Source organism: Primulina huaijiensis, unplaced genomic scaffold (assembly GCF_012295235.1).
Source record: "Primulina huaijiensis isolate GDHJ02 unplaced genomic scaffold, ASM1229523v2 scaffold42781, whole genome shotgun sequence".
NCBI lineage: Eukaryota > Viridiplantae > Streptophyta > Magnoliopsida > Lamiales > Gesneriaceae > Primulina > Primulina huaijiensis.
In genome coordinates, this window is record NW_027360306.1 from 242,253 (window position 1) to 258,479 (window position 16,227).

Below are 16,227 nucleotides of genomic sequence, written 5' to 3' on the forward strand. Positions count from 1 at the left end.
TTTTTGTTTGGCACTTTATATGTTGTGTTGTCTGACTAAATGGCTTATCGGCTCGGCTCGACTTGGCTTAATCACATTGATTGATTTTATTTTAAATAATAATAAATTAAGAAAGATGAAGGCTCAGATTCATTTCCTTTTATTTAGCTGCAATTAGGTTAGGTTTTTTAATCATGAAAATTATATTTTAATAAAATTATATGTTTAAATTAGATACACAAAAAACTATTGAAATGATTGTGAAACGCGTGGATTAGTTGTATTTTTATTCTTTTTTATTATTATTATTATTATTATTATGAGTTACTGTTTAAATTAGATACAAATAAATAAAATATTCATTATATAATTAAAGTTGTGATTTTTTTTAAAGATGTATATGTAAATATACAAAAGAATGTGATTAAAATAAATAATTAGCATCAATGTTGAATTCACTATAAAATATGAGGGGAAAAACTAATGCATTTGGGATAAATCATGGATTTTAATTAATTTTATTATTTATAATAAAATAATATATTAAATTTACAATTTATTTATTTAAAAAATATAAATTTCAAATGATATTATTATTTGATGTACTTGAAATTTATTTTTATTAACATAAAATATTTATAAAATATAATTTAAAAATATATAATCTCATTTCTCTCAATAACAAAAATATATTTAAAATCTATAAATTTAAAATCAATCCATTCATAAGCAAGTGAGTGTTTGGGAAAATTGGAGGCTATTTATGGAATATTCTCCCCATAATATTGATGGCAATGGTACGACGGATGCTGGTCAAGCAGACTATGAAGACTTGTTTGGTAAGGTATTAGGACATCTGCATCCGTCGACATTAATATATGTTATTAACTTTCCATCTTCTCAAAAATTATGAGGTCCACGAGCCACATATTCATTACATTAACACTTTCCCATTATTAACCTACACTCACATTCATTTAATATCAACTTTCATTATTTATGGGTCCCACTGTCCACATACTCATTTTTTTTAATTTTAATTAATTCAATATCTTTCTAATTTTGTTAAATTTTTACAACAAATATTATTTAAAAATAAATAGTATTGTGAGAAAGCGTCGCACATAGAGACGGTTTGTGAAAAACCGTCGCAAGTAGCGACGGGTTTTGAGACACCGTCGCAAGTAGCGACGTTTTTCAATTTGCGACGGTTTACGAAAAATCGTCGCTATTTGCGAAATAATGCCGTTCATTTTGATGAATTTCTTGGCTGAGATGGCAGCCAAGATTAATAATTCATTCACCTACATTGGTGCATGAATATTAATGAGTGTTAATAATCACCCATTAATACACCAATGTGGGTGTCCTTATAGGTTAAGGGATCTGCTGAGATTTCCCTTCTTATTCTTATTTTTATTTGGTTTTTCTAAATTTTTTTTATAGATTTTTATTTTTGTATGAAAAATTATTTTGGTAATAGATCGATGATATATAGTTCATTTGACATCAATATTTTAAGTTTAAAAAATCTTAGATTCCGTTACTCAATTGTAACATCCAAAAAATATATATGTTCTTCATATAAATAGTGGAAATTGACCCTTTTTCATGTTTAATAACTTAAATTAAAAATAGATGAAATATTGTAAAAACAATATCTTAAGATTGTACTGTCAAGTAGCTATTGAGGGCATGAGCCATGGTCCTGGCTTGCTGGCCTAAATAATATGAATGTACTCTTTCCAACAGTGGCTATTGCCCATTTGCTTATTTTAATACTGTCTCTTTGGTATCATATTTCTATTCAATTCACTATCAATTCTTCTACAAAATCCTAAATAATATCCTTTTATATTCTTTCCATTCTTCATATTCTTTAACATATTTAATATATAGCATATCTTATTATATGCACAAGTAGCGAAGAAATTTTTTAATATTTGAATTATTTATTTCCAAAAATCTTTGGTAATTATTAGTAATTTTACTTTCTTTCCTTTTGTATAACGTGCTTAAATGAACTCTTTCTATTCAACAAAAAGAACAACGTTGAACGTGGGTAAAAGATTCTTAGACCGTATGAAAGAATTTTATTTAACCGATACTTTTGAAAGAATTGATTGATTCAATAGTATTTTGAGGTTGTATTTTGATTAATGAGTTTCAAATATATAATAACAAATTTATTGATTTGCTTGATAATTAATTGTGATGAAATTCAAAAGGATAGTCTAGGTAAATACCACAATGATAAACAATTCAACCTTCATAATTATGCAAATCACAAGTTCAAAAAAAAAAAATATAACATGCAAAAAGCAACCAAATGAACCATGAACATTGAGCTTCACTTCACTTCAATGCCTTCAACTCATCCTTGCCTTCTCCGACCGGCGATTTGTCATCAAAACCCTTCATTTCAGGCAATTTCTTGCCGCCTTTGCTCCTCCGTTCGGCACCAGCAGAGTAATTATTCCGGTCATATGGTAAAAAATCCATCTTTCCGGCAGATATGTCTGACCTCAGATCGCGCAAGGCCTTGCTCAGGAGGCCATTCTCAGCTTGAATTAGCTCCATGTGCTTCTTCATCTCCAAACAGGCGTCTGCTACTTCAGCATACTTGGGTCCAGGCTCTGTTTTCTCTGCTATCGGCCTTGATTTTGTCATGTGCTCGATTCCTATTTTGTTCATAACCAAGAGCGGCAGCCCGATTCCTACAGCTCGATCACCCCGCTTACCCACCATCACCGCGTCTGTGTCCGCAGCTGCGGTCTCATGCCGGGCAAACCTTAAACCCCATCGGAAGTTCAACAGAGCGAAATCTGGAATCGGTAACGTCGTTCTAGCGCTCATCTCTGCACCTTTCAACAAACCACACACCACCCCCGCCGCCGCCTTGGACTCAACGGACGACGAGAAGAACCCAGTCCCCTTCAAATACCCGTTACTCACAAAACCGTCCCCATTCCCCACGCCGCCGTCGAACTTCTCGCCACCCAGACCCTTGACAATCTCGGAGGAGTGCGATTTCTTGAGCGTGAAATCGCCGAACTCGGGCTTGAAGTGGATGAAAAATCTAGGGTTTCGGCTGCCAATCAAGTTGAATTCGGCGCTCATGTTCAGAGGGCTTCTGTTCGGGGATCCGAAATGCCCAATCCCACTCTTGAAAACGAAGGTGAAGGGGTTCTGAGAATCGTTCGGACGATACGAGAATTTGAGTGAAGGGCCAGAATCAAAGAAAGTGGCGAGATTGAGGCATAATTCCTTGGATTCTCCGGCCACAACTCCGGATTGAAAGGGGAAACTCATGATGTTTATCGGGACTTTAGCTCTCAACAAAGGCTTCCGGTCATCGCGAAACTTGATCGAAGCCTTCATATTGAGTGATCACTACTGAAAAATTTCCTCTGTGGGTTGCGAGTGATGACCAAGAAAAGAGAGGTGGGAATTCTGTTGGTGGTGGCGGAACTGATATAGGTCTCAATATTTTACGAGAGATCCTATCTGTTTTAGGTGATTTCGAAATTCAAAAATAAAATAGAAAATTCTGGTTCCTGATTTTTGAAAAATACCGGGGTTCTATCAATTTCCATTTTTAAAAATTGTACATCGATTGGCTCCAAACTGGAATTATGTGGATTTCAAACTAATTTTACTTGTACAGGTATTGAGTTTTTCTTCAGTGTTTCTTGTTTGTATAATTATTTATTTATATATAATTTTTTTGAGCTTTTTTTTTTTGGGCAATATCACGAGCAATCATATTAAAAAATCTATATATTTATATACATTCTTGAGTTCGAATTAAATTCAAACTCCAAAATAAATATAAATAAACTTGAGCACAAACACAAAAATCTTTATATATTCGTCTCAAATTCGATCAAATAATTTGCCCCAGTTTATTAATTTCCCGGGTCACAAGTTTGTTTGTTTTGTTTTTTGGTCAAAATAGAGTGCTTTTGGATACACAAGTTTTCCCAATTGAAAAAGAGAATGCAACTTTCTTTTTTTTTTTAAATGCTTATGACAATGAGATTTAAGGATTTCTATTTTATCTTTTTTTTTTTTTCAAAAAATAAAAATATTATTTTTCCACGCATGAATTTTTTATTTTTTAACCCATATTGTGTCCAAAAATGCTTTACTTTTTAGAAAAACCAGTTAAAATCCACGAGCTTACGAAATTAAACCCTTCGGGTTCTCCAAAGCAATAATGAAAAGTGCATGCACTAAAATTAAAATGTTCTTTCTGAAATGCTTATGATGTCTGGAAAAATGGTGGTATACAACATACAACCACGATATTCAGTCCGAATACTCGAAAAGGAGAGAATACAAGTCGCGATTTCACCTGTTCAAAAGAGTCCCAACATTTATTTTCATAAATCAGAATCTAATCTTCTGAATGGGAGGATGGATCTCTAACTTTGTTTAGCTCTCGGGATATCAAGATCTTTAAAAACCGGGCTGTCGACCCCAACCCCCATGGCGTTGAGACCATTATCCGCGTAAATAACAGAACCAGTGATAGCCGAAGCCATTGGGGATGCAAGAAAAGCAGCAACATTCCCAATCTCCTCTGTTCAATTTACATAACAAGTTAACATGTGAATCAATTATCGAGTCCTGAAGATGAAAATGATACCTTCCAACAATGATAAAAGATCGTGCCTATGTTCGGACTCATTTTCTGGAATATTTTACATCTAGCCGATTTAATTATCTCATATTCATTTTTTTCTCTTAAATATTTATTTCATCCTCCTAACCATTGCTTTAAATTGAACTTTTCATCAATTCCTAGCAATGTTCCATTATTGCATTATGTTCAGCTTTACGATTTAATTTTTGCAGGATGCAATATTTTATCATATGACATGCATTTCAGGCACATTGACAGAAAACACACCAATGTGACCGAATGATGCTTTTTATAAGGGCAACTTCTCCCTTACAAATTACTACTGATTTGTGTTTCCAAGTTTAGGACAAGTGATAAACCATGGTCGAAATATTTTGCTATCTTAATCACATTTATCATTTGCAGCCTTCCCTAAAGCATTTAAATGCTACCTGAGCACCAAAATGCAACTCAAATAGGAGGTAAAGACGACTCACCTGCAGTTAATTCCTTCTGTGAAGGGGCATTCTCCAATGAATAGTTGATCATCATGTCAATGAAACCGATAGCTTTTGCAGCACGACTTCTTAATGGGCCTGTTATACTCAAGTCCATAAGCATAACAATGTAAACAGGTTAGACTTTCTTGTTATTCTTACATGATAGTGAATTACTACTGTTGCACGCCATAATAATGCTAACATGAGAGCGGCTCGAGTTTACATTCATAGACCAAACATTGCAGTAGAATAAGAACCAACCACACTTTAGAACATTGCCGGCAAAGGCACATAATATTATGGTAACTTATGGATTCATTACTGGCCCCTCTTTAGTTTCTGGAAAATGAAATCAAACGTTATCCTCTTTTCTTCTGACAAAACATATTTTCCCTTCTAGTATATCTCCAATATAATCGGTACTTCGAATATGAGTTTCTATCACTACCTGTAAACTACACTATTATTATTTTACACTCAAGACTATATTTTAAACTTTTAAAAACAACCGACACTATTAAAAATATTACTTAATCTCCGATGCCCGTCGATAACTAATATAATTCCCAGGAATATGAAAAACAACATAAACAAATCCAAACATAGCCATATTTTTTTGGAGTTATAATTCATCCAAACACGAGTATAATTTTTTAACATACCTGCAGAGATTGTGTTGACTCTGATGTCGTGTTTCCTTCCCGCTTCAAAAGCCAGCACCTTTATACAGTAGATGATACCTTTTGTGAGCATTGATTGTAACTCAAGAATATGCACAATTACTATAAACCTCGAAACAAAGAAAGTCTCACTCTGGTGTCACTCTCCAGTGCAGCCTTTGCGGAACTCATGCCACCTCCATATCTGAAAACAAAGTGATAACTTAAATGTGAAACAGAATACAATAGAATAAAACCTGTTTGATGAACTAAACGAGCACACACCCCGGTATTATCCTTTCAGATGCGATGTATGTTAGAGATATTGTAGCACCACCTATCAAAGAAGAGAAAAATATAGGAAACCAAATTGTGTTGATACCAGAAAAAATTAAGATTGTTTCGATCCGTACCTGGATTCATGATGGGAACAAAATGTTTGAGTAAGGAAATGAAAGAATAGCTTGATGCTGAGACGGCCCCTAGATAACCTTTTCTAGATGTCTCCAAAAGAGGCTTACTAACCTGCATGAAATGCCCAAACAAGTGTATTGAAATAAACATGAAAATGCAACGAAATAACTGAGTTCTAAATATACCTCTGAACCATTGGCAAGTGAATGCACAAGGATATCGATGGTGCCAAAATCGTTTTTCACTGATTCAGCAGCTTCCTAAAAGATACAAAGATACTCTCAGGAAGGTGAATTTAAAAATGCAGCAATCTGTACACTCAGATTCAAATGTAAACCTAATGAGTTTAGATGTTATGGCTGGAAATGAACTAAAAAACAGGTCCTTGGTATTTAAGAAAGGAAGCATTTGCCATTAAAAGAAGGAAAGAACCGGATCCAAAGTTTCAAGGGCCATCACAGAAAAGTAGAATGTATAAGAAACACAAAAATAACTTAAGAACCTTCACAGTCCAATTGTCGGATCCTGAATAACGTTTATTTGTTTTGACCTGCACCATAGTACAAATTAATAGAGGTTGTACTGAGGAAAACATCTCATTTGTGAAATACCAGTAGACAACTCACATCTTCTGGAACATCCTCTGGACAATCATAAATTACATCCAATGGGTAGATTTTTGTGATTTCCATCAAAGAACCATCTGGCAAACTAAGGCATCAAGTTCCTGATCAGTGATCCAGATACCAAGTATGGTAAAAAGATCACAACTTACAAAAATCGATTCTTACACGCGTGATTCATTGAACTTTCCACGTCGTAGACTGGTCTCGAAGATATTTAGTGCCTAAGACAAAGACTTTCATGAAGAAAAGAACAAATGTGCAGAGAATTTATATTATACGGAGATGGTGGGACAACATAAGAGTTTATAACATACAGGTACCCATGTACCAACGAGAATATCAGCTCCTGCAGCAGCAAGAGATTTTGCTACTGCCCAACCATACCCATTATCGTCAGCCACGCCAGCAATAAATGCCCTCTTCCCTGCAAACGATGATAAATATTTTGGTGAGCTGAGCTCAATAACCATGATTTTCTTTTGCAACAAATTCGACAACAATGCAGATATGACCAATGTAAATAAGAAATAAGAGCAGGAATTTCCTAAACCATTTTCTTAAACATGATGGTTAAAACAACAAAGTTGGCATTTGAGGCGGAGTTTAAGAGAATCTCCATGTTTCTTGAAACAAAGCAGTATTTTCTTTCTAAATTAATATGGTAAATATTGGATGAAGTCATGAATTAGGTAAACAAATGTTTAAAATGGTTATGCACAATGGAAGCTACCGAGTAATGATTAACAACCACTAATTCCAACAGCTCAGATTGATAGAAAGTGGGGGAACAATAATTTTCTATTCCAAGTATTGGCTGGAGAGCGTTCAACAAAAGCTCCGATCTATTTAAGGTAACGAGTATTGGCCAAACATAAGGTAACAGAAGCCCAAATATGAGTACCAAGACTGACTAAAAAATTTTTGAGTCCATGTATATTGAACTTTTTCTCAGATACTATGTCAAAAACTACTATTCTGAAGCTCGATCCAATAGGAAGTTTTTGGCAACAGTTATAAGCCTATCATTTATCCAATCTTGGAAAAAGCTTGTCTGTTGACACAGAGAAACAGAAATGACAGTAAAAAGCACATGAAGGGCCAACCTCTGAGATCAATGGGCAGTCCAGGCAAAGGCTGTTTATCGCTTGCTCCCGACATAGCCTTTATGATATGCCTTTTATATTTCAACTGATTGCCTTCAAAGATTTTGGAAAATGGCTGTGTTGCAGACCGAAGCTTTTCCCAAGTCACTCCTTTAGTTTTACTCCCAATGTGCGCAAAATTTGGTCTTGAAATTCTATGATATGCAGAAACAGCAGGCCTTTGTGCCACAATTTGGGTTCTGGGAGTTGCATTCGCAGCCATGGCTTTTAAGATACATGCAATTTATAATAAATTAAAAAAAAAAAAAAAAAGAAGTGGATAACATGTGATTAGATTTAGCAAGTTAAAACGGGATAAGAGAGCTCGGACAAATAAACAAAATAGCAATCATGATAAAATCCCCTTAAGCCATGTAGCCAATAAACTAACATTATGAAGGCTAATAGTAAAGTATGCTGTGAGCGCTCAAATTCTGCCTCTAGATGAGACGCGAGAGAAATTTATCAATTCTTTTATTCTCTCTTTTTTGGGGTATAACAAACTCAAACAAGAAAGAGTTATGTTCATTTCACGATGTTCTTCTTTTTATAAACAGTGTACGAATGTCATTTTTTCCTTCTTTTTCTCGTGAATATGATTAATCTATAACAACATACTCTACACAGTTCAATTTTCAACAAGTTTCCGTATAAATTTTGTATATAGAGCACGCACAGATCGCTTATTTAGCATTGAAATCAAGACAAAAGTTTTACTGCCAGTTTATTGGTGGATTACAGAAAAAGTTTCCGAGTTCACACAACTGCATAATAAGGAAAAAAAACCATAATCTTTGGTAAATCATTAGCTTAAATTAGGTGGAAAGTTGCAAAGCTCGTCAAACTTTCATGGAGGAAAAACAAACATTCGTGCATAGAATACAAATAATCTGAGAAAGAGAGCCTATATCAAAAAGCGGATGCATAAGGCTCCATAGTCCACACCAGTTTTCCAGGTTTTAACAATTTCTTTGGAGCATTATAAAATTACCCTTTTTCTATCATGTGAACTCCAAGAATATAATATAAATGCACCATCAAATCTGATTCTGTATTCGATTAAAGAGAAACTTATCACCAGAAATACCGAAAAAAGGCAAGATTTGACACAATGACACCACGAAAAGCTAAACCCACTAAAAATCTCGACAAGAAAACAAACAGATCCTCATAAATTGAACCCGAAATAAGCATTGAAAAAGCTCCTCCTTTTTGAAATGCAGAAGCACGATTGTTTAAATCAGGTAGCGGGATGCTCACCTTTTTTGTAATTCTTTTGGAGAAAATCCAATTTGATTCTGGGCTACTTTCGTTTGTGGCAGATTCAAATGTAGAATGAATTTGTAAATATGGTTTCGATGAAAACAATGCTAATGTCTGTTTGTTGGTTGGTTGGTTTGAACTGTTTGGAAGCTTTGAAAGCGCCGCTCTGGAAGTGAGTTATTGAGAGCTCGTTTTTGTCACCATAGGCATCGAAAAATATATTAATATTTTTTACAAATTTAATTTTAATCCTATTTTTATTAACATATATTTATCGTAAAAAAACATAAAATTTGGACAAACAAAATTTAGATTTTGGGCCAAATGGTGAAAAGGTATCACTTATCACATATCGGATGCGCAATTTTTCTATATTTCATCACATCCAATAAGTGAGTGACACCTCATCGATACTCACATAAGTGTGCAGCATATCAAAACTATATATTTTATATATATATATATATGTGTGTGAATAACATAATAAATAACAACCTATTTTCAAGTCTTCATTTTGTGATAATTACTCAATTGTCCATCCCAAGATTTGAAATGCTTGCGTGGACTGGACCGGACAGGGCCGGCTACTACATAAACTTCAATTGTTCGATAGGCCCAAGTCCACGCAGTCGAAATCAAGCTATTAACTGGATTTAATCCCGTTTTCTCATTTATTTCTCATTTAAAAAATTCAATAATAATAATAAAAGTACTTCAATAATAATAATAATAATATAATTAATAATAATAAAATACACTTTGCTGGTTTTATATTTCATTAATTTACTATTCTGTCTTCCTTTGTTTGCTTCTCTCTTGTCGATGATAACCCTAGAGCCGATTTTGGGTTCAGGAACTAGGGCTACATTGCTGACCCCTCATTTTGTTTACTTTTCTTAATTTTCTCTACCGACAGTTTGATTTACTTCCTATTTTTGGGTGTCAGATCGATATTCTTCTTCGAATCTGTTATCTTTGGATTCGAACTTCGATCTGTGAGCTTCCGAGCTATGGACACACGCAAGAGAGGCGGAGGTGAATTCGGTGTCAATGCTAATGGCGGTCTCAAGAAATTCAAGCCAGGTTCATTTTTTGCGGGTTTTGATTTAACTGAGGTTTTATTTTTTCTTCTTGAATTGTGTGTGCGCGCATTTTTGTTTAGTGAGCACCAGCAAGCTTTGCTTAGTTGTAATTTGCGTAACTGAAGAGCTCAATCGTCTGATGTATTGTACCTGATCCATTCGTTCATATTCTTTCTTGGTTTCTTTGATTTTCTCTTTCTTACGAATCCAGGTTTACCTTGTCCGAGATAATAGTCTGCATTAGTCGGGAAAAAAATTGTGAATCCTTTCTAGGGAAATAAATTTGGATGAGCTGCATGAGCATTAACTTTTTTCTGTTGGTAGTCATAAAGCTTTATGGTTGCCCCCCTGAAATTTTCAGCGTGGGTATGAAACTGAAGTGGGTGCATTTTTTTTTAAAAAAAAGAAAATTCTCGTTTTTATTTAATTTTTTTAAGGAGTGAATTTTCTGAAGAATCCGAACTATTTATCAAGACTATAACGGTATCGGAATTTATGTTGAGCATTAAGTCTATTATTCCTAGTATTTGGTAGTTAAAGATTCTCTCGTTAACCTTATTTGAGTTGCATTTTTAAATCTTACACTATTTATGAGTAAGCTCTATTAGAGATTTACAGCATTAATGGTAAGAATCAAAGGAAATTATTACTGAGATAAGGTAATTAATGTTTTGCAACAGAAATGGACTCCTTACCAGGTGGTATAGGAAGCAAATCGAAGCCATGCACGAAGTTTTTCAGGTTCAAATCTCCACCCGTCTAATGTAAAATTCAAAATTTTTAATGCACTATAATAACGTCTAATGCTAATAATAATTACAATATTTGTAATAGCAATCATAGTAGGTGTTTCTGTTACACCTGTTATGTTAAAATATTGTTGTTAAAGATGCGCCTCAAGTGCGAGGCTCATAAGACCCAAGCAATGAACACTCTAGGCGTGCACTAATATCCAAGAGATATGCTACTTGTCTGGTCGTGCAAGGTGAACCTTGAACAGTTAATCGATTCCCAAAGTAGGCTACAGCGGTATTTAAGGGAAATTAAAATAATTGGCTCTGTAGAAACGTTGTTGGGAGCTTTTAAGACATGATTCTTTCGTATTTAAGGTAAATTAAAATAATTGGCTTTGTAGAAACATTGTTGGGAGCTTTTAAGACATGATTCTTTCGTGTTGATTATCTAGCTATTTTTCGCAACTATTCTGATTGTGGTGGCTCAATTATTTTGTTTTTTTACAGCACTGCTGGTTGCCCATTTGGCGAGAACTGCCATTTTCTTCACTATGTTCCTGGTGGCTATAATGCTGTTGCCAAGATGATGAAACTAGCACCTGCTCCTGCCCAGAGAACGACGGCACCGCCACCTCCAACTCAAAGTGGTTCTGCTCCAGCTGCTGTCAAAACGAAAATATGCAACAAATTCAACTCTGCAGAAGGTTGCAAATTTGGGGATAAATGTCACTTTGCTCATGGTGAGTGGGAGCTTGGGAAACCCAATGTGCCATTTCAGGAGGATCCTCGTGCTGGTGGAGCTATTCCTGGCCGTTTCGGAACCAGATTGGAGCCACCAGTGACAGGACCTGCAGCGAGTTTTGGTATCTCTGCCACTGCCAAAATCAGTGTTGATGCATCCTTAGTTGGTGCTATTATTGGGAAAGGTGGAGTAAATTCCAAGCAGATATCCCGGCAAACAGGAGCCAAGTTAGCGATCCGTGAGCATGAGACTGATCCAAGTCTTAGGAACATTGAGCTTGAGGGTACGTTTGAACAAATTAATCAAGCAAGCACAATGGTAAGAGAACTTATTGTTAACATTGGTTCCGTCAACGTCCCTGGAAAAGCATATGGAGGTCCTGGAGGTGGTTTTGTACGTGGCTCCGGAGTCACAGCTGCTGCAGGTGGGAACTTCAAGACAAAGCTCTGTGACAATTATTCTAAAGGTTCCTGCACCTTTGGTGATAGGTGCCACTTTGCTCATGGGGAAGCTGAACTGCGCAGATCTGTGTTGTGATTGATTGATTGATTGTTTAGTGTTCTTTCATCTAATCTATTGTGCTATTTCGTCTAGTTTTGCTCTGTATTGGATCTAGCAATTTGGGGTTTTGGAGGTATAGCTATTGAAGTAGTTATTCCGATAATTTGTTAAATTTTGTATTAGTGTAGACTTAATTTTAGGTCGCAGAATGCTTGTTCTTTGGATGTGCCAGATGATAATTTCCTCGTACTTCGGTTTTGGAGAGATTGCTACAACTTTCATGCCATCACACCTTTGTTCTTTTCTATGCTATCGGGTGTAGGGATGGCTTTTTAACCCAACCCGGGTTAAACCTTCTCGTTCGGGTGGGTTAAAAACTCGGGCAAACGGGTAGTAGGACGGGTCCAATGGCTGGTCACATGTTTGGGTAGATCTAGGGGTGTCAATCGAGTCGGGTTTCGGGTCAATCCGCGAATTTTTTTCCCCGATCCGAGCCCAACTCGAACACGAACCCGTCTAACCCGCCTAACTCGAATTTTTTTATTTTTTTTTAAAAATTACTGAAAAAAATTCGAAAAATTCGAAAAAATAATAGTAATATTTTAATTAAAACAAATAATAACAAAATTTTCGATTTAAATTTGAAAGTTTAATTGTAGAAAATTAAAAGTATATTTACTAAATTAAATAAACAATTGTTAAAAAATTTAAAAAAATACAAATAAATATTAAATGATGAAAATTTATAATATAAATATACAATAAATTTTGTTCAAACATACAATATATAAAAATATAGGTAATATTTTCAAAAAAAAAAGTTTTCGGGTCAACCCGCGACCCAACCCGAAACCCGTCTAACCTGGCACTAACCCGAAACCGACCCGAACCCGAAAAACCTCAACCCGAACCTGATTATTTTCGTGTTGGGTCGTGTCGGGTTGACGGGTCTTGTCGCATTTTGACACCCCTAAATAGACCCGGGCGTCAACAGGTCCAATGGTGGGTCACAGGTTTGGGTGGACTCGCCCCGGTCCTGTCTCATAGATGTGTATATTATACAGTACACTGTATATTATATTATATCTACATTTATGATATGTATTATATCTATGCATATTGCATACTGGATATATAATATATACATATAAATATTATATCAAATATATATACTACACAATATATAATTATAGATGTACATATTATGTAATATATATTTCATTAATATATATGTATGTATATATAATTATTATATTATTAATAATAATTTATTTAAGTTTTTTTAGATAAATGTATAGCGGATTAACGAGGTTCAAGGGTCCAATTTGGATTGAATCTGTCGGGTTTTGAGATGGACCAGGTTTGGGTTCCGATTCCTAATTTTTCTTGGCAGGACGGGTTCCACGTTAGCCAAACATGTCCTATTGTCATCTTGGTCGAGTCTACTAATACTAATAACACATTTACTGCATCGCACAACAGTTGAAGCATATTCATTTATTAAATAGATGGATCTTATGTGAATTCATGTGGAATCAACGAATGTGAATATTATGTCTCTTTATGGTAAAATTAAATATATTCGTATATCTGAACTCATAAATTTGTCTGAAGTTCCATAAATATTTAGGAAATATACATCTCTTTTGGGTTGTAATTTTAAAAAAAACCATATGTTTAATTTGAGAAACACGTATAATTAATTTCAAGATACAAAATAATGAAATATACGATCACTTTCCTAAGGTAATGTAAAACAAACAAAAAAAAACAAAAACAAAAAAAGCGCTACTGTGTCGTGGCCTACCCATTTCTGGCGTAGCCCTTGCCCGTTGTAGTTGGAAGCTCGGGGATTTTAATTCAATAAAAACAACAATTAATTTTAATAAAAATAACCAAAAAACCAAGGAACTCGGGTTGTTACCCCGGCTTCCATAATTTAAAAACTAGTGTTTTTGACACTCGTTGAGTGCTTGTATAGTGTTTTTTTTTGTAATTAAATTGATTTATATTTAAATGAAGGTCATATGATAATTATCAAAAATAATGAAGAACTAAAATACAATTTGAAATAACAAATTTAAATGAAAAATCATATAAAATGGGAAGGCTCGTGGTGTCTTTATTGAAAAAAATTCACGTACACTAAGCTAGAGGGTCTTTGAATTAAAAACTCGACACCTTATTAATATATAATAAAATAAAAATAGACCATGATATCAAATCTTTTACTATGTTAGGAAGAAATTTAATATATAGTAAGAGATTAACAAATAGAAAGGATTCATTTAAATAAATTTATAAAAAGTGACTTATTTGACATAATTTATAGTAATGATAATCTTTCGACTCTCGCGTGTTTATACAATCTTTTTTATAACTAATTTAATTTTTTATAATTATTTTATAACTAATTTAAAATTACTATACTTACTCAGTTCTACTAATATATCTATATACTTCATGTTATAAAGTGAAAATGACAATCGCATATAATTTCAAATAGAGATTGATGGTTGAAGACTTGATGCTTGATTATAAAACTATGCTACTTCCAGATAATAAAGGCAGTACCAAACCATATTATACATTATCGTACTCCACATATTGCCTTCCAGCGGCTAGATAGTGCCCAGTTCCGATCCGGCACCAATTCCTTGAAAAAGAAGCTGTGAAAAGTTGTCATGATTTGAGTCGTGAGTTTTCAAGTTGAGTCGAGTCGTGTAGATCAATTTTTAGATAATATTAATTGTCAACCCGATCTCCTCGAATTGACATCCACTAACATTGAGTTGTTTTTTAATAATATTGACACGTTTTGGATAGGTGCCCAGCGGCTTCTACCATACTGGGGTTTCGATTGGATGGATGAAAAAGATAACCTTGTAGATGTGTGCAGTAAATTTTAATGACCTTGCAAAGTTGATATTTGCCTCGTATCTTATCCACCTGACTTGGAAGAAGATAACCTCGAATTGTGCTATGATTTTAACCTATCAGAAATTAAACATGCATTTTAAAAAAATTATGTTTAAATGATATTATATCAATTATACGATAGTACACCCTATTTTATTAATATATGATTGAGTTATTTTTCAAAAGCGGAATTTTAAAATATTTATTCTTTTGAATTATATCACCAACAAACATTATTGATGTGAGATATCAACATTATATAAAACACGAAAATTGATAATATATATATTAATAAAGCCAGATGATTGAATACTAACCACATTTGATGAAATTTTTTTCTTCATTTCAAAACTGTGTAGGATCGAAAGTTTGTCGTTTTATTAAAAGTTATAGATCGTGGTAATGATGCAACTCAAATATTTTAAATAATATAACAGTCCAACGTCATATGATTCAATCGCTTTACACAACAAGGACGATTCTTGCACCTCAACAATCTTTATCCATGTAATTGCACTAGTTACAATCAATGAGAATGGAACTTATGACATTGGCTCTGATACCAACTGAGTGACCGAGTGTTTGACGTTTTATCAAAAGTTAAAGCTGATAGTAATTGTGCGACTCAAATATTTTAAATTGTATAACTGTTCAAACGCCATGGTTCAATAGATTTACCCAACGAAGAAAATTATTCCATATCAACAAAATGTTTTCACACATTTTAACTATANTCAACTCTTTAAATTACTTGCCATATGCATTTTTTAAATATATTAACTAAATATGAATTTCCAAAACTACAATATATATAGGGGTATGCAATCGGTCTATTCGGTTACCGACCAAACCGAATAGACCTAAAACCGATTTAAGCGATTTTATTTTCGAATAACCGAACTGATCGAAATATTCATAGAAACCGAATTAATCGAACCGATATTTCGACCGAAATAACTGAATTTTTTTTAAAAATGCGATTTTTAACACACACACAAAAAAAACTATGGAGAGCTTATAAATAACAAGAAACATTGAA

General features: G+C 34.0%; 3 protein-coding genes across 3 annotated transcripts; 1 reads left to right on the plus strand and 2 right to left on the minus strand.

The window, feature by feature from the left end:
* Positions 1-2,065: 2,065 nt before the first annotated feature.
* LOC140969772 (uncharacterized) lies at positions 2,066-3,526 on the minus strand. The gene has a single exon (XM_073431224.1). It carries the CDS (start codon positions 3,358-3,360, stop codon positions 2,335-2,337), a length of 1,026 nt encoding a protein of 341 aa, XP_073287325.1. The 5' UTR covers positions 3,361-3,526; the 3' UTR covers positions 2,066-2,334.
* Positions 3,527-4,215: 689 nt separating this feature from the next.
* On the minus strand, positions 4,216-9,411 carry LOC140969766 (enoyl-[acyl-carrier-protein] reductase [NADH] 2, chloroplastic-like). The gene is made up of 13 exons (XM_073431214.1): positions 9,208-9,411; positions 7,909-8,172; positions 7,120-7,229; positions 6,971-7,026; positions 6,806-6,890; positions 6,682-6,729; positions 6,365-6,439; positions 6,179-6,290; positions 6,051-6,102; positions 5,919-5,970; positions 5,769-5,826; positions 5,104-5,202; positions 4,216-4,564 (listed from the first exon to the last, which is right to left on the minus strand). The coding sequence occupies exons 2-13, from the start codon at positions 8,168-8,170 to the stop codon at positions 4,407-4,409; spliced, it is 1,167 nt and encodes a 388-aa protein (XP_073287315.1). The 5' UTR covers positions 8,171-8,172; positions 9,208-9,411; the 3' UTR covers positions 4,216-4,406.
* Positions 9,412-9,973: 562 nt separating this feature from the next.
* Positions 9,974-12,572, plus strand: LOC140969837 (zinc finger CCCH domain-containing protein 52-like). Its single transcript, XM_073431345.1, has 3 exons — positions 9,974-10,293; positions 10,973-11,033; positions 11,534-12,572. Exons 1-3 carry the CDS (start codon positions 10,221-10,223, stop codon positions 12,303-12,305), a joined length of 906 nt encoding a protein of 301 aa, XP_073287446.1. The 5' UTR covers positions 9,974-10,220; the 3' UTR covers positions 12,306-12,572.
* Positions 12,573-16,227: the final 3,655 nt, after the last annotated feature.